The sequence below is a fragment of the Orcinus orca genome, chromosome 11, assembly GCF_937001465.1.
Source record: "Orcinus orca chromosome 11, mOrcOrc1.1, whole genome shotgun sequence".
Classification (NCBI taxonomy): Eukaryota; Metazoa; Chordata; class Mammalia; order Artiodactyla; family Delphinidae; genus Orcinus; species Orcinus orca.
In genome coordinates this window covers 14,878,569-14,902,348 of record NC_064569.1, presented here as the reverse complement: position 1 = coordinate 14,902,348, position 23,780 = coordinate 14,878,569, and the positions used below count along the sequence as shown (strand labels likewise).

Below are 23,780 nucleotides of genomic sequence, written 5' to 3'. Positions count from 1 at the left end.
TTTCAAGATAGTGATTTCGTTTCCTTTGAATGAGTGCCAAGAAGTGAACTTGTTGAATGATATGGTAGTTCTATTTTTAGTTTTTTGAGGAACTTCCATATTGTTTATGACCATTACTTCAACTCTTTATCAAGTAATTCACTTACTTCTGTTTTAATAAGGTCTGTTTCTGGGGTTTTATCTTGTTCTTTTGTTGGGAACATATTCCTCTGTTTCTTCATTTTCCTTTACTCTCTGTCGGTTTCTGTGCCTTGGTTCTGGTTTGTCTCTCAACCTCTGTGATAGTGCAAGCAGCCTACTTCATTCTTAATGGCTCCCAGTCATTGAGGGTGTACCAGGACCTGGCAGTGTCTCATAACAGAGGATCAGGCAGCATCTAGATGCAGGGTGATTGGAAGCTGGACCCTCAGGCAGCAGCTTGTAAGGTGTGCAAATAGACATCTTTCAGGAAAAGACTGGAAGATGGGGGCATCAGTCCATCCCCTCTGAGCGGAGCCCCAGAGGGACTGCCAGCCAAGGACTTTCTCTTTGTTTGGCAGGGTTCTGCTGAACCCGTGAACACAAGCCCCACTGGCGGCCAGAGCCAGGCTATCAAGGGGTGTGTCCTCTGGGAAACAGCTTGTGTGCACAAGCTCCTGGCCTTGGCGACAGTCTCCAAGGTATGGAAATAGGCCTTCTTCAGGAAAGACTGGGACTTGGGTGCCTCTGGCTGCTGTATCTGTGCAATAGAAGCAGAAGGAAACAGAATGAAAAAAGAGAAAAAACCAAGTTTGCCAGGTAGTTTAAACAAGTATGTCAGAGTTTGGGAAGAAAGTTGCAAGTCATATGATTTCCTAGAATATATTCTGAATACTTTGTTTTTTAGTGTAATTTCAGAGATAATTTTAAATGTTACATTTTATTTTAAAATTTCTTGTTTTGATAGATCAGCTTTCTCATGGTGTCATTTTTAAAGCAACATTTCATCTTTTTACTAACAAACTGAGCAATGGAGAATGGTAACAAAATGAAAAGGCTTAATTCTGTTTTCTAAAGTGTACTATCAGGATGACTAACAATAGAATTATTTTAATATGTTCTTTTATCCTCCTGTATTCAGTCATTCATTTAAACATATAATCACTAGCCTCCTACTTTAGGGTAGGTCCAGTACCAGGCACTGGGAATAAAAATAAGTATAAAATATCTACCTTCATGGGATTCATAGTCTTAAGGTAAAAGATATATTTTAAAATTATACATAAATAATGAAAGAGTTGTTTGGGAAAGTTCTTTTTGTAATGCTTGCAAAGAATAACCACTTAATGAGCTTCGTGGTTTTTTTTTTTTGTAAACAGGAGAAAGATGGCTTCATTACTCTTATTTTATGTTGTAAACTGTAAATGATTAATATGTAACATTTTAAAAAGCTATAGTATTCCCTGCAGTGGGGCCTGAGATTTTGCATATTTTCTGTAATATGTTTTTAAAAATAGTTTTCCTACACTCCCTAGCTTTAGGGAGATTTTTAGCTCCTTTATCCAATTAAATGAACGTATTTCACCAGGATCATAAAATTGTTTAGGTGCTGGACCAAGTTCTGAAGACCTCAGTCAGACACTCTTATAAGTACTTAGGATACAAGAAACAGATGACAGACTTCCTGTCTGAGACAATTTGGCATTTCTAGAAGAGAAGTAGAAAAAAAGGCTTTAATTTCAGTGTAATAAACCCTAGGAGAGAAGAAGGTACAGAATCGTATAAGAATCCTGAGTAGGACTCTCTAACATGGGCTGAGGAAGAGACACAGAGGGACATAAGGGATGACTTCTAGAGAAGGACACTTTTTCAAGGATTAGTAGAAATTTGTAAGTTAAGAAGTACAATAAAAGAAGGGCATTCCAGACAGAAGAAACAGCCTTTACAATAGCAAGAGACAGCTTGAGGTTTATACTGCAACTCATTCAGAGCACAGGCAGTGTGAAGTGCAAGGGAGAGGGTGAGGGAAGAAACCATCAGTGATGTCTTCAAGGGTCTTGGATTCCACACAACAGTTTGGATGTTGTCCTGAAGACAAAGGAGAAACACTGAGAAATTTAAGAGAGTTAAAGAGATCAGACTTGTATTTGACACAATTTATTTCTGCACATATACTCTCAATACGTGCAGTGGTGTATTGTTTTCTCTTTCCTCCCATTGCTTGTCCTTATTGTTTTGGAGTTAGTTCAGGTCCTGGTCTACCATGCCTGTGAGACTGGGGACAATTTACATAAGATTTTTGACCTTCAGTTCCCTCCTACAGGGGAGATATTAATACATTGGTACCCTACAAGTTGTGGCTGCTGTTACGTGCCTCAGTACTCAGATTTGAACCTTCCTTATCACTTTTCTTCTTCTTTCTTCCCTTCTGCTGACGCTCTGTCATCTTTCTTCTCCTTATTACTTACCCTTTGTTGCTTTCCTTTTCCTTTTCTCTTTCTATCAAAATTAGAACTTCCCATTTTCAGCGATACGATTCTCACCTCTTGTGTGTGGTTTTTCTTTTTTGGTAATTTGATTAATTTTTGACCCTTCATTTCCTTTGGGTTTGATCAGTTGTAGCAATTATTTGTATTTGTGGAATTTTGTTTCAACTTTATATCTCTAATTCTTTCTAGTATCAGATAACAACTTCAATCTTTAGGGAAAAACAGAACGAGTTACCAGAGGACATTTCAGATGGTCAAGTTTATATCCTGCTTGAAAGAAGCAGAATTTTCATTGTTTAGTGGATAAAGTATATCTTATCGTATGCTGCTATTCAGTAAGACAAAAGTTTTTAATTCATACAATTTTACATGACAAAATGTTTCGGGAATTACAGGCACACTTTGATTTTTATTGACTTGCTTAAGATCTTATGACAAATTATGAGCAAAATGGAGCTAAATTAAAAACAAAATTAATTCTGTAACATTGACTTATGTGGACCTCAAAATCCAAAATTTCAAAACAGTAAGTTGAACTTCGTAGTCTACTGAGATTATTGATAATATGAATTATTTTTAAGATTTTGTAATTTTAAGGTGCTATTATTGTTTAATGAGCTCTGGAGACCCAACTTCTTATTTGACGACCACCGATTCCAATCTTCTTCCCAAGCTTATCACCGTCTCATTCCCAATGGGGCTCCATTCCAGCCCCTGCTTCTTCAAGCTGCTCTGTACGTGTAAATTAATGCTCCTCCTTGAACTAAGCTGGTGCTCTTCCTACTTGATTCCCAGCTTAGACTGTTTCTTGGATTCCTCAGATCAAACTCTCCGGTAGCCATCAGTGAACTTTTCCTAAAAAAGTGAAGAGATCATTTCCAGCATGTTTATCCTCTGTTGTACCTTAGGGTTGTTTTATAGTTAAATTTGTCAAAAGATGAGACACTAGGCTGGAGGGTGTGAGGGAAACAGACATAGATAAGACCTAACAATACACTGATATCTCCATCCTCATAGCAACCTGTGACATAAGTAGTGCTATCTATCCCCATTTTGCAGGTGAAGAGTATGAAGCTCATAGTTTAATTTAGAAGTTCAAAACCCCACATACTTTGGAGCTAGGAATATAATGTCAGCTCAGACTGTCTACAGATTGTCAGCTTTTCACCACAATACAGTGGCCCTTTAACAGGAACTTTTTGTCCTTAAGCTTAAGTACTGCAATATATTGAGAAAATTAAAATATAAATAGCCTCTTTGGAAATTAAATGTCCTTCTAAGGTGCACTTCCTATACCTCAGTTTTTTATTTGTAAGTGATACTCTAATTCTACTAGTTATTCTAACTCTCCCCAACTCCAGACTTTCTTGACTTCTCTCCCTCATGCATGTAAAATGTTAATGTGTTGAATCCTTCTGACTTGTCTCTTCATAATTTTACTGACACCTGTTCTTTAGTTTCTACTCACCACCTCCCACCTGGATGGCATCTTCTCTCTTCCCTTACCTGCAGTTCTCCTTCTCTTCCCATTGGTAATGCACAAGTAATCACAACTAAACCTCTCCTATGCTAGTCATTTTCCTACTCAGAACCTCACAGTGATTCTGTTACTTTAAATAACTGGACCCAGTCCACTTTCCTGTCTCTTATCTCATAAAGTTCAAATGTGAATTTTCCAGAACAACCAGGTGAAGCTACTCTTTCTCATCGAAACTGACCTTGGTTGTCCCTCTCCCAGTTCCTTCAGTGATTATGCAGATTCCACTTCCTCAAAGTATTACCACCTATTGCAGCTTCTGTATTTACAGTGATCTTGAATGATTTATTCTGACATTTATGGTGCAGGATGCCTATTGATGACATGGGGTTACATACTGTTTGGATGGTTTCAGGAAGCTACTCAAATAGAGTAGAATAGAAAAATGAAATGTGTAATTGAAAGATAACCTAGAATCCTCATCTTCTCCCATACTTCTTTCCATTCCAACTATGGCTATTGGGTTGTTTTTGTTTTCTTTTTTACAGAGAGGGTCTTCTTATTTCTGACCATTTATTTACAAACATCCACCCAGGAATAACTCCAGCATGTTCATCTCAAGCCTGTATCCCCCTCCAGATATTTAGATTCATATTTCTGACTCTGTAGGACACATGTCCCTGAAAGTTCCATGACCTCTCAGAGTCAACATTTCCCTCTGCAATCCTGCACCCCTGCTGGATCACCTTTCCTTTCCCATTCAGACCGAGCAGATCTGAAACCACAGGTCTGTTTTCCCTTCATGATGGACCCATGTCCTAGATTTCAGTTTCCAAGTGCCCAAAACAAAGCTTTTGATAGAGGAAACCAACTAGGCAGGGACAAAACAACAGACTATAGTGAGCTCTATGGGATGGCATATGTTATCACCACAGTGAGGAGAAGGTCTGAGGTAAATCCAAATGGTTCTGGGATGTCCTAAGTCTGGAAGAATCTCTAGCAGCTTCGCCTGAATTCGGGCAAGTCTTTCCGGGTAAAGAACTGCGTAAGGGCTCTAACTCTCCCCAGGGGCAGTATACACTTCTTCACTTAAACTGGGCAGCTCTGGCCACTGGGTTTTAAGTGGTGATGATCCATTAACCTTTCCCCAACTTTGGCACCATTTCATGCAGTTTTATGTATTTTATCTGAAATAAGAATCCAATGTAACTGCTTTCCAGTATAAGTTGGTATATATGTTACACAAATACTCTAACGTCTTCATTTTGTGTATTTTTTATGTTCACAATGTGAGCCCACCAGTCATTGTTTTTTAGTAGGATAATGACAGGCTGAAGCAAGGAAGAATCACCATAGAAGAATTTAGAACAATTTATCGAATTATTGCACACAGAGAAGAAATTATTGAGATTTTCAACACGTATTCTGAAAACCGGAAATTTCTTTTTGAAAAGAATCTGGCCCAATTTTTGACACAAGAGCAGTATACACTTGACATTAATAAAAGTATTGCTTCTGAGATCATTCAAAAATATGAGCCTATTGAAGAAGGTATGCTTGTATTTCAAAGTTTTATCAAATATTTATATGCAAACTATTCTTTAAGATTTGCACTTAATAAATTCAAATTTTTGATTAGGTCAGACTTCTTATGGGTAATATATATTGGCTGTTTTAATTTCATATTTTACAGACAGCAGATGTATCTTTTAGAAAGCTTTGTTGTGTAACAGCGGCATTCTTTCATTGTCCTGTTCCTTTCTTTTAGCTGCTTCTGTATATCTCTCAAGTGTTCAGAGATTAGCTTATTCAGGAAAAGCAAAATGAGGATTCTATTACAAGTACTGTAATGGAAGAAAGGGTCTTGATATTCATTAATAAGATAAAAACCCAGGTATAGGCACTTTTCCATTTTTATACACTATCTTATTGAAAAATATATGAATATTAAATTAGCTAAATGAAAACAATTCTAGGAAAGAATAAAACATTATAAAATCACTAATTTCCCTGTTGTTTATACACATAATTGTCTACAACATTTCATAAACATTAAAACATTTTTTCTTTTCTTTTTTGAATGCAGTCATCTGGTTTAAGTTCAATGACCATTTTGGCTAGTGAGCTGTTGTATAGTTTTTTGGGTTTTTTTTTGTCATATAGTTTTTGATCTCTGTCTCATCTTTCATTGGCTAAAATATTTCAATTTTTTCCATTTATGTTTATTTTTAAATAAAATAATAATAATGTAATAAAATATGCACAAGAAACACTATTAAAGCATGCTGTTTAACCCTACAGAAATTAATAGAATAGCTCAAAATATTTATTAACAAGGGATATATGAAAGCCCAAGTTCTGCCTTTGAAAACTGGTTTATGGCCATCAATGCTTAACATATGATAATATGGGTCCTAACAAAACAAGACTTATTCCTTCATGGGCTCGTACATTCATAATTTATTCAAATGTTTATCTGTGGCCACCGAGTATGGTTCTAGGAGCTGGGGATACAGTGGAGAACAAGGCAAACTAGGTTTCATATTCCTGATAGGGGTTGGAGGGAGATTGACAATAAATAAACATACAAATGGATAATTTCAGGGAGTGCTACGTACTGTGAAAAAAATAAAATAGAGAGTAGACAAGCACGAGGTCTAGCTCAAGTTGGTTGTTTTTTATTTTTTAAACATCTTTATTAGAGCATAATTGCTTTACAATGGTGTGTCAGTTTCTGCTTTATAACAAAGTGAATCAGTTATACATATGTCCCCATAGCTTGGTTGTTTAGGAGAGTCCTCGATGGGGATGCGATATTTGAGCTGAGACGTAAGTGGTGAGAAAGAACTAGACATGTGACAAGAGGAGTGTTGGCCCTGAGTTGGAGAATCGAGGAACAAGAGGAGGACAGTGTGGTTGGAACCTGGAGAATGAGGGCTAAAAGCGTTTGGACAGGGATTAAGTCATGTTGGTCTTGTTGGCCACAATTAAGATTTTGGCTCATGATTCAGTGCCACGTAAAGACCTTGGAGGCTTTTAAGTACCATGGTGGTAAGACTGAAGATAGTGCTAGTAAGAGTTTGGTCTGATCACGATTAAAACTTTGCAGGTTTGCAACAAGATAAAGAGCTTGCATCAGAACGTAAAAAAAGTACATCTCTAAGCACATCTGATGAGTCCAGCTGACTTCTTTCCTTTCAATAGCAAAGACTTTCTCTGAGAAAGTAGTGAATTGATTTAGGCTCTGGTTCAAGCTCTTTATGTCATTGCCACCTGGAAACAACCAGTTCACAGACAAGCACTTTTAGTAGCATTATTCCAGTCAATATTCAAAAAAAAAAATTGCCACTGTTACCTGCAGGTGGTAAGTTAAAAGATACAAAGGGATAATGGGATGGTGCCAGTGACATCTTGGAATTGTGTTTGTATTTTAACCATAATATTACACTGTTCATCTATTTCATCTTTTGGGCCTTACTCTGCTTCCATTCAGATAGTTTCACACAGCCAAGACCTTGCATTTCATTTACATGGCTATTGATCACTTTAGAGACTTATTAAGGTCAATTTGAATTATGATCTTACAGTCCCAAATGCTGCCAAGTTTCTCAGTCTCATCCCACATTGATACTTGACATATGTCAATACCAAATAAGGAAAACCTCATTTTATTTTAAAAATAAAAATCCATGAGATTAATTCTCAGTCTGGTAGTTTTTAAAGGCATAAGAGGAGTTTGTTTTCTATTCCAGTACCAAAGATAGTTACTTAATTAGTTAATAGTTCAAAAGGGCTATAGGCCAATCACTGCTAATTGCACTGGGAAAAAGAATAAATTCATGCAAATCATTACTATTAAAATATATGATGCCTTTGCCCCATACACTCACATGTTTCTAAATTTGCATAACTTTGAAATAGTTTGCATGACTGTAAGCATTTTATGTATTTTCTTCTAGCTTTCATTTTTTAAACCAAAATTGTAAGAGCATTTTGAATGCTGGCTTTTTCATTTTTATGATGTCATAAACATTTACTTATGTCACTGTATATTTTTTTTCTGATACATTATTTGTAACGGCTGCTTAGTATTGTATCATAGCTTGAGATTTAATTTGTTTCCTCCCCTCATTTATTTTGCTTTTATAAATAATGCTAGTGTGAGCATTCTTGCACATCCATCTTTGTCTGAGGCTCTATTTCTGTAGTATAAATTCCCAGAAATAAAATTCTTTGCCAAGGATCAACACTCTCTATTCTAAAGTGAATACTCACACCAACTTTTAATTTGAGGCAAACTGAGTAATCAGCAGCAAAAGCAACAGTAACTAACCTTTATAGAGCTAATATATAAAGTTAGTATACAGGGATGGGTGTTATGATTACAGTAAGTCCCCTACATACGAACGAGTTCTGTTCTGAGAGCGAATTTGTAAATCCAATTTGTTCGTAAGTCCAACAAAGTTAGCCTAGGTACCCAGCTAACACAATCGGCTATATAGTACTGTACTGTAATAGGTTTATAATACTTTTCACACAAATAATACATAAAAAACAAACAAACACAAAAAATAAAGAGAACATTTTTAATCTTACAGTACAGTACCTTGAAAAGTACAGTAGTACCAGCTACATCACTGCTGCTTTTACGCTTGCTTCTGGGCATCCTGGGCTTGAAGTAAAGATACTGTACTACTTTATACAGTACTGTACAGTAAAGTATACAGAAGCACAGCCACTTGTAGAGGATGCATGCACGTGACAATGTACGCCAGACACATGAACTAACTTATGTGATAGGACATGCAAATGCAAGTTTGCATCTTTGCAAGTCGCAACTTGAAGATTTGTATGTAGGGGACTTACTGTACCACCATTCCAAAGATAGGGAGAAGTTAATTAACAGGCTCCTCATATAACAAATAAATGGATTTAACCCAAGCTGTCTCATTCCAGAGCCAGTGTTCTGCTTAAATAGATAATTTTGGTTTATATGATACTGAGTATAAAAGTTCAGAGATCATTTGCTAAAGATGGTAATATGCAAATGACTCAGCAATTGCATTTATAGGCGTGCACCCAACAGAAACATGTACATATTTGCACCAAAAGACATGTCCTGGTTGTTGATAGCAGAACTTTTTATAATAACCCCAAACTGGAAATAATCTAAATGCCCATCAAGAATAGAATTGATAAACAAATTGTGGTGTACTCACACAATAGAAAGCTATATACAAATGGGAATAAAAAATGTCTAACTGTGTGCATCTACAAGAATAGATCTTGTAAACAATGTCAGGCAAAATAAACCGGTCACAAAAAAATACATATTGTGTGAGTGCATTTATATAAAACACAAAAACCAGGGAAAATGGAATCTATGCTGGTAGAAGTCAGACCGTTGAATACACTTGGGGGTGGGGTGTGGGTGGAGGAAGACTAGAAAGTTAGCAGGAGGCAGTCTTCTGGGGTGCTGCTGTGTTCTTTCACCTTGGTGCTGGTTACATAGATGTTTAGCTTGTGGAAATGAATGGATCTATGACATATGTACTTTTCTTGTATGTATTTTTAAAATATTAAAAATCAGAGATGATTAAATAATATATAATCTACTTGAATGTTGATATAAAAGAACTAAATATAAGAACCTTAGAAAAATTTGCTTCCAAAGAAACATTAAAAATAGTATTAATATTAATTCTAAATGAATATTCTAGAAACAAACTCTGCTACTAAGTTTTAAAGTGAGATGTAATTTATATACTACTAATGATATTTCTGCATTCTTTTTATTTATTTTCATAGTTAAACAAGCACACCAGATGTCATTTGAAGGTTTTAGAAGATACATGGATTCGTCTGAATGTCTACTATTTAATAATAAGTATGAAAGTGTTTATCAAGATATGACTCATCCACTGAGTGATTATTTTATTTCAAGTTCACATAATACGTACTTGATATCTGACCAATTAGTGGGACCAAGTGACCTTTGGGGATATGTAAGGTATTTCGATTTTTAAATCCATTATATTTTAAAGATGTTTGAAAGTTCCTGGTGGTGTCTACCTCAGTAGGTAATAATTCACAGTAAAAGAAGGCTATGCATGTTATAAAAACACATAGGGAAGAGGAATTTTGATTTGTACATATCTTGGATATCCAATCTTTGGGTGGTTGTATAATTTATTCAATATATTATTATCATACACTTCCCTTCTAATCCTGTCTGCCAACCTCCTCTCCCCGCTTATTGGCCCTTGGAAGTTTCCTGAGCAATTTGGATACTTCGTATAGGAAAATATGTGAAGAAGACTTTAAAAATCTTATTTAGCTAATCAGAACATCTGGGGTTTCTAAAATAATACGGTTAAAATTAATTCTCAGATATCTCAGTGCTATAAGGAAAACCAACACATACATTATATAATGTGGCATTTATAGATAATATATATACTTATATGTCAGACAATTTACATAGATTAAAGGCAGTCTACGCTGCACCATTCATTAATTTTGCGTCCTACAATGTATCATACTGTTAATACCAGTTTAGTTTCAGCTTCAGTTTAGTCAGTCAGCTGAAGATACAGTGGTGAGCAAGATTTTCAAAGTTGCTACGCTCATTTGTTCATGAGAATAGGCAGCTAATAAGCAGATAAACAAATCGATATTTCCAGGGACTGATTCATATGGAGAAGATGAACTAAGGTAATTGTGGGGTGAAGGGTGTTACTTTAATTGAAGGGTCAGGAAAGGCTTCTCAAGAGGATATAGTTGTGGTCTGAGTGACGATAAAGAGGAAGTTTCAGGTCTAGTGGAAGGGCATGCCAAGTAGAAGAAATAATCAGTGCTTGGCATGTTCACATGAGAGAGAGACAGCAAGTGTGAGTGGAAACAAATAAATGGAGAATGAAGGGAGGTGAGCTTGAGGAGGTAGACAGGATGCATTTATGAGGGTCTTAGAGACCATGGAAAGGAGAATGGATTTATTCTAGTTGCATTGGGAAGCCATTGGAGGGAATTTCCTTGGGATAATATCATAATTTGATTTACTTTTTACTGTGGCGGAAAGACTGATGGTGCAAGAGTGGAGGTAGAAGATGCTTTGGGAAGACATTGTAGCAGTCCAGGTGATGACGATCATTTAGATGGTGAATTCATGAGGCAGCAGCTGAGATAGAGGGCTGAATTTGAAATATTTCAAGGAGGCAGAGCCAACAAGGTGATTCACCCGGTGATTTGAAGAGAGGTATGAGGGAAAGAGAGTATCAGGATTTTAGACCTGATAACCTAGGATATGATGACATTATGGACAGAGGTGGTAAAGCCTGAGAGAGGAGGCCATTGTAGGTTGTGAGGCAAAAGCAAAAGTTCTGTGATGGCCATGTTCAGTTTGAGATATCAATTAGTTATCAAAGGGCTAGGTCAGATAGTCAGTTGAGTGTATGTGTCTGGGATTTAGAAGAAGTAACCAGACTGGAAAAATAGGATTGGAAGCCATTGGTATATAGGTGATATTCAAAGCTATGTGACTGGGTGATATTACTTAGGAAAAATCATAGAAAAGATATCTTATAATCCCATGATAACATCAAACTTAGAAATTAATATTGCTTCTCCAGTTTAAAATCTAAGTAAATACATAAATCCACAAACTCAGAAATATATCTATTTAGAATCCTGTAAAGATTGCCCCATTCATAGCCCTACTTTTATTACAGAAATTTCTATTCATACCTCATTATATTAATTTTTTAAAGAGAGAAACTACACATTTTAAACAGGTTGACTTAGAAATACAGAAAATTACTTTTGAATTCCAAGAAAGTGTTCCACCCATGTGAAAATTTAAAGTTAAGTTTAATTGTATTTCTTCCTTTATTTCCTTACACACCTGTGGAAGATACACTCAAAATGCAAGTCTTTCAAAATTTCTCTACTTATGAGAGGTGATGTAATGCAATGTTTACCTATTAATGTTTAAGTTTCTGGTGCTAATCTTTCCTCCCTTTCTCTCATTTGTTAATTATATGATAGATATAACATTCTTGTGTCTCAGTTTCCTCCTCTTTAAAAGAGGAAAACTAATATTAACTGCATTAAATATTTTAATCCACAAAAAGCCCCTTAAACTTATTTAAGTGGAGAATTTCTTTCCTGAGTGAGAGACAAATTTTCATTATTCGTTCCCACGTCATTATTCATTCATTTCACTCCATGTGAGACAGTGAAAAGTGCCCTCCACACCACCGCTGGGGGAGAGACAACTTTCTTTTACATGCTTCTGAGTAAGAGGGTTGGCATGACACAGTGCAATCCACTCAAAACATTTTTGCTGGGGACCAAACCGTGTAGTTAAAATAAGCAGCTTGGTAAAGGTTGGCTTGATCTAAGGATGTAATTAAACCTATCTAGAGATGTAGCAAGAATCAGTATTATTTAGGTTGTCCTCCATGAAAAATTTTTTTCCCACAAAACTATAGAGGGTTTTGATCTATTAGTAGGGAATGAAATTCATGTAGTGTTTTGTTAAAGGTATAAACCATAATCTAGGAATGACCATTTATTTTGTTTAAATTTTACTAGTGCCCTTGTGAAAGGATGTCGTTGTCTGGAAATTGACTGCTGGGACGGATCACAAAATGAACCTGTTGTATACCATGGCTATACATTGACCAGCAAACTTCTGTTTAAAACTGTTATCCGAGCGATACACAAATACGCATTCATAGTACGTGCATATCTTTGTTCAATTAGTTATGTAAACATAAGGTAATTTACTTGTTTCAAAATCCTATAATGCTTGACCTTAGTTTAGATCAGTAATATTTCCAACTGTGGGTTATGATCCATTAGTCGGCAGTGAAATCCATGTAGTATATCATTAAAGGTAGATTTGTCAAAGTTAATCTCAGGTAGTAAGGTACATGTGGTTTCATGGAACTTTTAAAAAAATTTTGTATAAGCAGGTTCTTATTATCTATTTTATGCATATTAGTGTATATATGTCAATCCAGATCTCCCAGTTCATCCCACCCACCCCCCATACTTTCCCCCCTTGATTTTCATGGAACTTTTTGTTTAATGATATAATATATATTATGTGTGTGTGTGTACACATGTGTATTGTGTCATAATATAAATTATATTTCTTACCATGAGTTAATGGCCATAACAGTTTGAGAAATACTGGCCTATGTAATAGTAAATATTTTACCAACATTCGAATATTTTACTTTCAAGACACAAATGTCAAAGATGTATTATCTCAACTTTTGGCATTTTTTCTACTATGATGTCAGCTATTTATACAGAAGTTTACTTTAGATTTCAAAATTATTGTTAAATGTATTAAGTTACAGATTCAAAGATTTAATTCTTTTTAGAGCTTCTTAATTCAGCTTAAAAATCCTCCTCTATAAATTGAGCTGGTTTTAACAGTCACTGAATTCTGAATAATACTTGATTCCATTGACAAGCTTGGCTAATTCAGTACCTTCAGACATTTTAAATTGTTTTTTTAAACTCAGTATATGTGATTTCTTTCTTAACTACCTCAACCATAGTGCAATTGAAGAGATTTAATTAACAAAATCTTACTGAGTACTTAATGTATATCTAATAAATTAAACTTACAAATTCGAAAAGCCTAAAGTACTCCTAAATAAGTCAATGTATTATCTGTAAACATAAGCATAACTTAAAATCACACAGTTAAATCAGTTGCCCCATTATTTATTAGAAATAGAGTATAAAATACTAAATATTCACAAAATAAATATAAAATATTTAAAAATTTATCTTAGTATAAAACCTTGATATATGGCATTAATTCTCTTAAACAACTAATTTCTGATGATTTCTAAATTTATATCTCTATCCAAACTTCTCCCTTGAATTTTACACCAATATAGACAACTTCTGATTTGACATTTCTACTTGCATATTTAATAGGTATAATTAACTTAACATGTTTAGACTTGAGCTCCAGATAATATTCCTCTTTTTCCCAGTCCCACTTTTCCCGTGGTCCTTCCCATCTCAGTTAATGTTAACTTTTATGTGTTCGGCCTAAATCATTGTTGTCAACATTAACAGTCCCTTCTTTTCTCTCTAACCCCTCAATAAGTTCTTCAGCAAATCCTCCTGACTCTACTTTCAAAATATACACTGAATTTCCCCATTCTCACTGTCACTGTACTGGTCAACTACCATCACCTCTCACTTGGATTATTACAATGGCTTCTTATCCAGGGTTCCTGCTTCTCTCCCTCCTCCCCTGTGGTTTCATCTCAATATATCAGCCAGAGTGACTTTTTGGTAAGTCAAGTCATGTCATTCCGCTTTTCAAACCCTTCAATCCCACTCAAAATAGAAGCTAAGGTCCATACCTTGACTCCCAAGGCCCTACATGACCTGTTTTCCATTACCTCTCTGACCTCTCCCTTGTTCTTGTGACCATTCTGGCCTCCTTACCCTTTTTCAGACATATCTCAAAGCGTTTGCACTTGCTATTCCCTTCGTCTGAAATACTCTTCCCAAATATTTGAGTAGCAAACTCTCTCACTTCATTCAGGGTGGGTAACTGAGGGAATAAAAGGAAATAGAGACAATCTTAAAATTAAAATGACTTAAGGATGGACAAACCCCTACAGCTTCTAAGACTCCAAAGAGTAAGCGATGGGAAAAAAAGGCTTTGAGCAACAGACTCAATGAGACTTCTCAGTTGGATAACGTGACACAGTTTTGCAGCAAAGATTAGATCAAAGGTTGAACTTTTTGCTCAATATAGTCACCATTAATTTGGGGAAGAGAGAACAATGAAATAAAATAGACTTGATAACTGTGGCTTGGAAAGAACGTTGGATATAGTTACTGACACATGTGACTTACTAGAAACAAACATATGAAATTGAAGTTTTTGAGGAAGTTGTATTGCTAAAAACTAAACCAAACATAAGTCTGACTTGTTAGGCGAACCTTAAAACAACGCTTGGTCAGGAAGTGAGCTGCAAAAGTGGCTTGGCTTAAGGAAAGCCAACTCCTCAGCACATGCTTTAGATATGAACAAGGAGGATAACGCCAGAGGATCTTCCCAGAGGGTGGAGCCAAAGACCACAGAAGACAAAAAAAAAATGAGTTCTTCCCAGTGAGTGAAGTCAGGGCCTAATCAAGAAATCCATTTGCTAGGCATTCACTTTGCCTAGTCTCAAAATCACTTATTATATTTGGGAAAAGAATTTTACACTCTTCTCTTAATATTAGACTGAGTCAATGTATATGTACATGGGTATTTACGAGAAGGTCATTTTTTAGGCTGAACCCCAAAGATATTAGGTTCTAATTCCTGGAAATTGTAAATGTTACTTTATTTGGAAAAAGGGTCTTTGCAGGTGTGATGAAGTTAAGACTCTTGAGATGAGAGATTATCCTGAATTATCTGGGTGGGCCCTAAATGCCATCATATGTATCCTTATTAGTGGGAGGTAGAGGGAGATTTAATACACACAGAAGAGGAGGCAATGTGAAGATGAGGGGCAGAGATTGGAGTCATGTGGCCACAAGCCAAGGAATGCTGGCAACCACCAGCAGCTGGAAAAGGCAAAGAACAGATTTCCCCTAGAGCTGCTGAAATTTTAGCCAGTGAAACTGATTTCAAAATCTTGGCCTCCAGAATTATGAAAGGATGAATATCTGTTGTTTCATGTGACCAAGTTTATGACAATTTGTTACAACAGCCATAAGAAATTAATATACTCATACATTAATAAGGCATAATATTATATGTGATATATGTAACATATGACATATATATCAAAGGTCTGTAATAATGCAGCAGACCTTGCAATTCCTTTTCTTATTATTCTAAATTGGTAAATTTGTGTCCTGATAATTATATGTAGAAACAAAATAAAGAAAATAATTTTGAATAAGATCCCAAAAGGAGTGCTGTTCACTATTTTGTGACAAATTTAAAAGTTACAATGGTGACTAAGGGCAGAAAATATCTTTGTAGAGTCACTTTTACTTACTAGATACTCTTTATTATTAAAAATTGGAAATATCTTTATCTTTGTTTTTAATTATAAAGCAATGAGTTTTGATTAAAGAATTTAAAATTGAAAAAGTAGAAAATTAACCTTTTTTTAACTTACCAGGGTTAAAGTTTTTCCTAAAAATATCTAAACATATATATGTAGTTTAAAAAAAATGTAGAATCTCACTCTTTGGCAACTTGTTTTTCTTCATAAGACTGGATCATAGATAACTTTCTGTAGAGTATATATAGCTCTACCTCTTTTGTGACAGAGTTATATCATTCCTTTAAAAGGATATGCCATAATTTATTTAAACAAGTACCCACTGTTGGGTGCTTCAGTTTTTTTTCCTATACTTCTAATGCAAATAGTAATAATTTTCCTTTTTATACAGATTTAATGTTCCCTGTTTTGTCAGACTCAAAACTATTTTCAGTTTAAAGAAAATGTAATAATTTTGCGAAGGTACTGAACATTAGAAATGTTTTAAAATTAAGTGCTTCTATAAATTGCATTAAAGTTATTGAGGAGTTTTGATTAATAACTGTAGTAATGGTTAATTTTTTAGACATCTGACTACCCAGTGGTGCTCTCTTTAGAAAATCACTGCTCCCCTTCCCAACAAGAAGTGATGGCAGACAATTTGCAGTCTACTTTTGGAGACGCCTTGCTTTCTGATACTCTTGATGATTTTCCAGACAAATTACCTTCACCAGAGGTAACACTTTGTCTGAGAAGCTCAGGTTAAGAAAAAGAGAAAAAAACATGCTACTATTGTATTGGCCCATGAAACTGGGCTAGAGATCAATGACAAATGCTTAGTTTTGATTATTTATCGAGGTGTATCTTTGCAATGTGTTTCCGAGGAAATAGTCCCGTGAGTATGTAGGTGAATACATTTTGATAAAGAGAATATATAGAGATATACCTAAAAATTCACATTTTAATTGTGCGTTATATCCCATGTGTCCAAAATTTCAAGTCAGTTAATATTAGACCACAGGAATTTGGTATGTTTTACAGGCCAAAGGCTAAGAAAGAGGCAAAGATCTAGGCTGTAAATAGAATTCATGCCCAATACCTCAGCATCTGGGTGGCAGGTTCCCCCCTTTTTAATCTGCTCTTTTCAATGTCCCTGTCTCTACAGACGTCTTACCATCTTCAGTTGAGCATACTCAAGTATTTGGTTTAAAAAAATCACCCACACCCTACCCTCAGGATTGCAGTTTCTACTCCAGCTATCTTTTTATTTTATTATTTCCTTTCTCAACCCAAATTTTCATTTCCTTGTCTCCTCACAACCTACCTAATCAGGCTTCCTCTTCCGTGTGCACCAAGTAAGTATTTCAGTTTGCTCATCACTTTCCTACCAGTAAATTCTTTTTTTTTTAATATTTATTTTCTTTATCTTTTTTTTTTTTTTTTTCTTTGGCTGCATCGGGTCTTAGTTGCAGCACGTGGGATCTTTGTTGAGGCTTGTGGGGTCTTTCACTGGGCTTCTGTAGTTGTGGAGTGCAGGCTCCAGGTCACATGGGCTCTGTAGCTGTGGCACTTAGTTGCCCCGCGTCATGTGGGATCTCAGTTTCCCAACCAGGGATTGAACCCATGTCCCCTGCATTGAAAGGCGGATTCTTTACCACTGGACCACCATAGAAGTACCCACTACCAGTAAATTCTAACGGACCTATTTCAGCCTTCCTCTGACTTGTTGCCTTGACAACATTCAACGCTATGGATGCCTCCTTCCTTTCCGTGAAACACTTCCTTCTGTAAAACCACATTCTTCAGGCTTTCCTCATTCGTCTCTGGCCACTCTTCAGTTTCCTCTGCTGGTCCATTCTCCTCACCCCAAATTTTATCAGGTGATAAATGAACTTTTTTCTTTTTTGACACCCCTAACCAATAGTTTAATTTTGACATGTCATCATTTTGGTAGATATAGTATATATTTGTAATATTTGAATATCCCCCTTTATAGTTTTCTTTATTTTATTTAGATGAGTAGGAAATTTAAAGATGAAAGTGTTATGACACTAAGGACAAGAGGTATAGGACTCACGATAGAATTAAGACAGAGAAAAATAAACTGAACAAATGGACAAACTGACTCTTTCACCTGATGAGAATGCTCACAGGCTAAATGTGTTCAATTATGACAGAAAAGAAATATTAAACAACTTGTGCAGAGTGCTGTAAACACATCATCAGAGATTAAATCTAAGAGTCATGGTCTAATTCAGGAAATTATAATAATAATTTCAGTTTTCTAGGAATAGAATTCCTCCTCTTATTATTTATATATCTATTTTTTAGTATTCAGATATATAATTTCCATTAAAGCTTTTGCTTCCACACTAAAGTAAGGAGATGCTTTCCAATGAGTAGATGAGAAATTAGAGATAAAGTCATTTTCTCATACTGCGCTTAGCCCTCAGTATACAAAAGAATTGCCTGGAGACTTGTTAAAGAGACATAATTCTGTCCCACAATTCAAGATTCTGGTTCTCTAATTTTGAAGTAGATTGCAGAAATCTTTTCTTTTAACAAGCACCCCAGGTGATGCTTTTGACACTTGTGGTTGCAGAGTGCACTTTGGTAAACTCTGTATTAGTAACACGAGGGTCATGGTAAAAGAGAGAAGACCCAAGATGATGGAATAATTTGAGTGGGTACCTGAGGATGACAAAGAGAAGGGCAATCAAAGCTCCTCAAAGAAAAGAACTTTAGGGACTTCCCTGGTGGTCCAGTGGTAAGATCCCACATGCCACGGGACAGCTAAGCCCACGTGCTACAACTACTGAGCCTGTGCGCCTCAACTAGAGAGCCTGTGTGCCACAAACTACAGAGCCCATGTGCTCTGGAGCCCATGCACCACAACTACAGAGCCCACAGCTAGAGAGAAGCCCATCCGCCACAACCATAGGTCCCGCATGCTGCAACAATGATCCCGTGTGTCACAACTAAGACCCAACACAGCCAAACATAAATAAATACATACATAAAAACATTATAATAAAAAAAGAAAAGAATTTTTCTTCATAGGGTAGATCCCAGTAACATTATATACAATGTACCAGGCACTTACTAAGTATGTTTGTTAAATTAATGAATATTTGAAAAGGGCAGAAATAAGTAAGTGAAAGAAAGGAACCAGAAGGCTTTGGATTTAGAATGAGTGACCCAGATGGTGAATTTTGCCATGCTCCTAGTTTTGATGGGCAGGAAATATTAAGTTGATGATGCTCGTATGCAATACAGTTGAAATGTGAAGATTTATAAATCTTTAGCTTAACTTTAGTCTTTACTAGATGTCAAATACTATAATAGACATTTTTATATACCTGATCTCATATAATACTTTTAATGTTGGATAAGAGAGTGATGACCTGAAGCATTCACTACCAGAAGTTATAACATTCTAACTTCTGTAACATTGAAAAAATATATATATAATTATATAAATAATAATTTATATAAAATTATATAATTTTAATAATTACAGAAAATTATATATATATAATTTTCATGTATTTCAAATTTGTGCATAGTAATAATTTATGGAATGTAGAAGAAATAGAAAAGAAAAGAAAGCCCCAATCATTACAGGCGTATTTTTTGGTGAATTTTGGTCAATACAATAATATCACTGGTTTCTATTAGGTTTTTAGGAATATGGAAAAAAGATGGAGCTTTTACATATCTTACTGCTGTGGGCAAATTGAAAATATGATGAAAGACTTTTCGATGACAATGACAAGTGCAAATTTACCTATGCATGTGTAATTGTATCTTTCTTTCAAATTGTTTCTGTAGGCATTAAAATTCAAAATATTAGTTAGAAACAAGAAAATAGGAACTTTAAGGGAAACCCGTGAAAGGAGAGGTTCTGATAAGCATGGTCAGGTAGAGGAATGTGAAGAAGAAGAGGAGGCAGAGCAAGAGGAGGAGGAAAATGAGGCCAAAGGACCAGAACCATCGGATGCTTTTCAAGATGATTTGGAAAAGGAGGCAGAGTCAAAAGGGGCAGTCGGAATTCCACTCTTCAAGAAAAAGGTGAGATGAGGCTTTGCGAAAGCCTTACAAGTGATTGAAAAGTTGTCTTATTGTTTTGTTGAGTAGTTTTAAAACATTTTGGAGGAAACATCTTTTTCCTACTTACAATAACTTCAGTCTATTATTTAAAATTTGTTTGGAAAAAACTAGCAGTGGACAAGAAGTTTTAGAAGTCATCTCTTCCTGTATTAGCTGTTTGTGATTATTTTTTTCTCTACAGCTAACAAATATTATGCCTTCTTATGTATTAGACACTGTGCAGTGTACAAAAGATAGTGTATCTGCTCTGAAGGCGATCATACTGTCAGAGACAAGAAAAGCACTATTTATATTATATAGTATTTTAAGTATACAAGTTAGCATGACAAAGGAAGGTATACATGGTTGCAAGGGATACAAAACTAATTCAGCTGGTTTAAGTAAAATGTGAATTAATTCAATTGGTCCACAGAAATGAAGGGTTTAGGGAAAGGGATTCTAATTTCAGGAATGACTTGGTTGAAGTGTATCAAACAAAGTCCACAGAAATTTCTTTCTCCAACTTTGGCCCTACTTTTCCTATGTTGGTGCAAGCCTTTGCCAAGCTTCAGTTTTACATGCTTTCAGATTCAAATCCAATGGAAGGCCTATCTATCTCTCAGCTGACCAAACAGATTCTTTTTGTACATTGGCTATGATCCAAGCTGTGCACATCCTTGAGCCACTTACTGTGGGGAATGCAGAGCTCTGGTTAGCCAGGCCCAGTCCACGTTACCGACACTTAAGCACATGGATTGAGCATGCGCAAGAAGTGTTTTCCAAAAAAAAAGAGAAGAAGAAGAACACTTTGGAAGGGGCTAACAGAAGTGCAAAGGGTATAGATACTGGGCTATAGAAGAGCAATAGAGTACTATACAACAGAAGTTATTCCAAAATGTTAGATCACATTGGAAATATATTTACTCATGACTAAAATTCTTGAATTTGTAGAATTCATGATACTAAACTAAGACCTTTGGGATAAAGGAAATAGAAATAATTGCCATCCTCAATACTTATTACATTAATTGGGATTTTAGGTTTAGGTTGTCTCATAATTGACATTAAATGTTGTCATAATAGAACATATTCACATTGACCCAATCCAAATAGTTTTTGAGGATATAATCTTATGAAAAGACTAAAATCATTGATTTGAAAGCGTATTTTCTTTATTGAAAAAATAATTTTTCAAATGATTAGTGCAGATACGTGAAATTATTGCCTTTTTTTTTCACCGCAAAGTTAAAAATAGCTACGGCCCTATCTGATCTTGTTATTTATACTAAAATTGAGAAGTTCAGAAGTTTTCACCATTCAAGACTGTATCAACAATTTAATGAAAGTAACTCTATTGGGGAGTCACAAGCCCGAAAACTTTCAAAGTTGAGAGGTAAGTTCTTATGATTCAAATAGATGAAGTGTTTAAACAAGTTATATTCACTTTTAAGGTGTCAAAATTGATCAATGATGTTTACAAAAGCTATATTCTAGTACAATTTCAACATATTTAACATATTTTAAAAAGGGTTATATGCCTCAGGTCGCATTAAGTTTTATTTCACAGAACTCAACCATTATTTTGTCATGAAATTTTGATTGCGAATGTCCAGTATGGACACTTTGTTGGGAGGGGCTGTGGTGAGCAGTTTACATGGGAGAGCAGTGAGTGACAAGGCTACAGAGGTAGGCAAAGCCAAATTACAAGGAACTTGGACTTTGTCCTACAATCCAAAGTGAGTAGGAAAAGATTGAAACCTCAGGAGTCACATGATCCCCTGTGTGTTTCTGAAAGATGCCTCTGTTAGTGCATAAGGGTGACACCATCTGCAGGGAGGAGATGATAAAGGCTTATGGCGGGGAGACTGGAGCCAGGGTGAACTTTGTGGACTCGGTGGGCACTAAGCGGTAGAGTTAAATAGACTGGGAGGCTGTATCTCTAAGGTGAAGAAGAGGGAAAAATGGTACCCAGGGGCTTCCCTGGTGGCGCGGTGGTTGAGAGTCCGCCCACCGATGCAGGGGACACGGGTTCGTGCCCCGGTCTGGGAGGATCCCACATGCCGCGGAGCGGCTGGGCCCGTGAGCCATGGCCGCTGAGCCTGCGCGTCTGGAGCCTGTGCTCCACAACGGGAGAGGCCACAACAGTGAGAGGCCCGCATACCACAGAAAATAAATAAATAAATAAATAAATAAATAAATAAAAATGGTACCCAGGCCAGACTGCCAGATGGCTGTGTACCTGCAGAGGGACCATGTGTCTCTGCATCTTCTTTTCACTGTCTCCTGACTCTACATCTGAGGTGGGTTTATTCTGCTTGGTAGAGCCCGAGACACAACAGGGAAAGAGAATGGGAAGAAGACGCTACCTTCTTCTCAGACTTATATGGCAGGGAATATCATCAACTTAAAAAGGGATGGTCTGTCAGGAGGGGAAATTTTTTCCGTCTATCCTTCTTGAGTTCTTGTGGCTGGACTACTAATAAAACTGACGCAAGTCATATTGACAGGAGAAAAAGAAACAAAATTTAATTCATATAAATGGGACCTAAGAAGTGACCAAAGTCAACAGGTTTTATACTTTTTAGACAAAGAAACAATAAATTTGTGAGGAATTGACAGGACAAAGAAACTTAGGTTTTGGGTGACCAATTAGTGAAGAATTCAAACAGCGTTTGGGCTTGGGGTAGTAAATTAAAGAAGTCACAAAGTTTGTTTTCACAGTCTTCTCAGCCCTGAATTCCCTGTCTTTGGTGGGAAGGGTGTCCTATGTTCAGACGCAGGGAGTGCATCTTTCACATGAGACATTTATTTCCTGCTTTGAAGGAGACAGAAAGGAGGGATAGAGCGTCCCTCTTTCATTGACCATTTCTTAAGTCACTTTAATTCAAAATAATCAATATGCCACTGAAGCACATTTTAGGGGCAGCCTACCCTGTGCCTCAACAATTAGCTTAATAATCAGAATCAGGTGACTCTCCGTATCCTTTTTAAAATTGCAATCTACCGTCTTATGTAGAAGTGCTATGGCAGAGAAATCAGCACCTGCGACTGACTTGAGAAAAGCTGTTGGCTATTAGGAAATGCAGATTCTGGTATATTTGTTGGTTAACCTCATTTGGCTGGCCATTGGTACCCTAGGGTTTTTTTTTTTTGGCCTCTCACTGTTGTGGCCTCTCCCGTTGCAGAGCACAGGCTCGGGATGCGCAGGCCCAGCGGCCATGGCTCACGGGCCCAGCCACTCTGCAGCATGTGGGATCCTCCCGGACCGGGGCACGAACCTGTGTCCCCTGCATTGGCAGGCGGACGGACTCTCAACCACTGCGCCACCAGGGAAGCCCAACCCTAGGGTTTTGAGGCATGCTTTAGCTTATCTCCTCAAACTGCCTATTAGAAAGATCCTATATAGGGCTTTTTTTTTTTTTTAAATTGAGGCTTGCGACCAAAAGTCAATTCAGTAGATCTAAATGACAGTTAAAAGAATAGAATAGAGCAGAATGGAATGGAATAGAACAAAATAATAGGATGGAGAAGATGTAGGCAGGAAGAATAAGTATTGTTTTGTGAAACAATTTTGTGTGTGTGTGTGTGTGGTGTTGGGTTGTGATATAAAGCATATTTTTTACTGTGAACTGTTGTCAACAGAGTTTGAATATGAATGACCTACTTTACTAGCCTCCATTCTTTCAAACTATCGGATGGTTTTTGTTGTTGTTCATGGGGACAGGACGTCTGGGCACAGCA

General features: G+C 36.3%; 1 protein-coding gene across 2 annotated transcripts in view; it reads left to right on the top strand.

Annotated features, from left to right (window-relative positions):
- PLCZ1 (phospholipase C zeta 1) overlaps window positions 1-23,780 on the top strand; it is a 42,600-nt gene that overhangs the window by 5,595 nt on the left and 13,225 nt on the right. Inside the window, exons 2-7 of one of the 2 annotated variants that reach the window (XM_033430300.2) lie at window positions 5,244-5,475; window positions 9,733-9,934; window positions 12,517-12,661; window positions 16,537-16,686; window positions 19,782-20,021; window positions 21,285-21,432. In XM_033430300.2, coding sequence (XP_033286191.2) covers window positions 5,244-5,475; window positions 9,733-9,934; window positions 12,517-12,661; window positions 16,537-16,686; window positions 19,782-20,021; window positions 21,285-21,432 — 1,117 coding nt within the window. Of the gene's footprint in view, window positions 1-5,243; window positions 5,476-9,732; window positions 9,935-12,516; window positions 12,662-16,536; window positions 16,687-19,781; window positions 20,022-21,284; window positions 21,433-23,780 lie in introns of those variants that run through there. The other variant, XM_049695109.1, reaches the window with a different exon arrangement.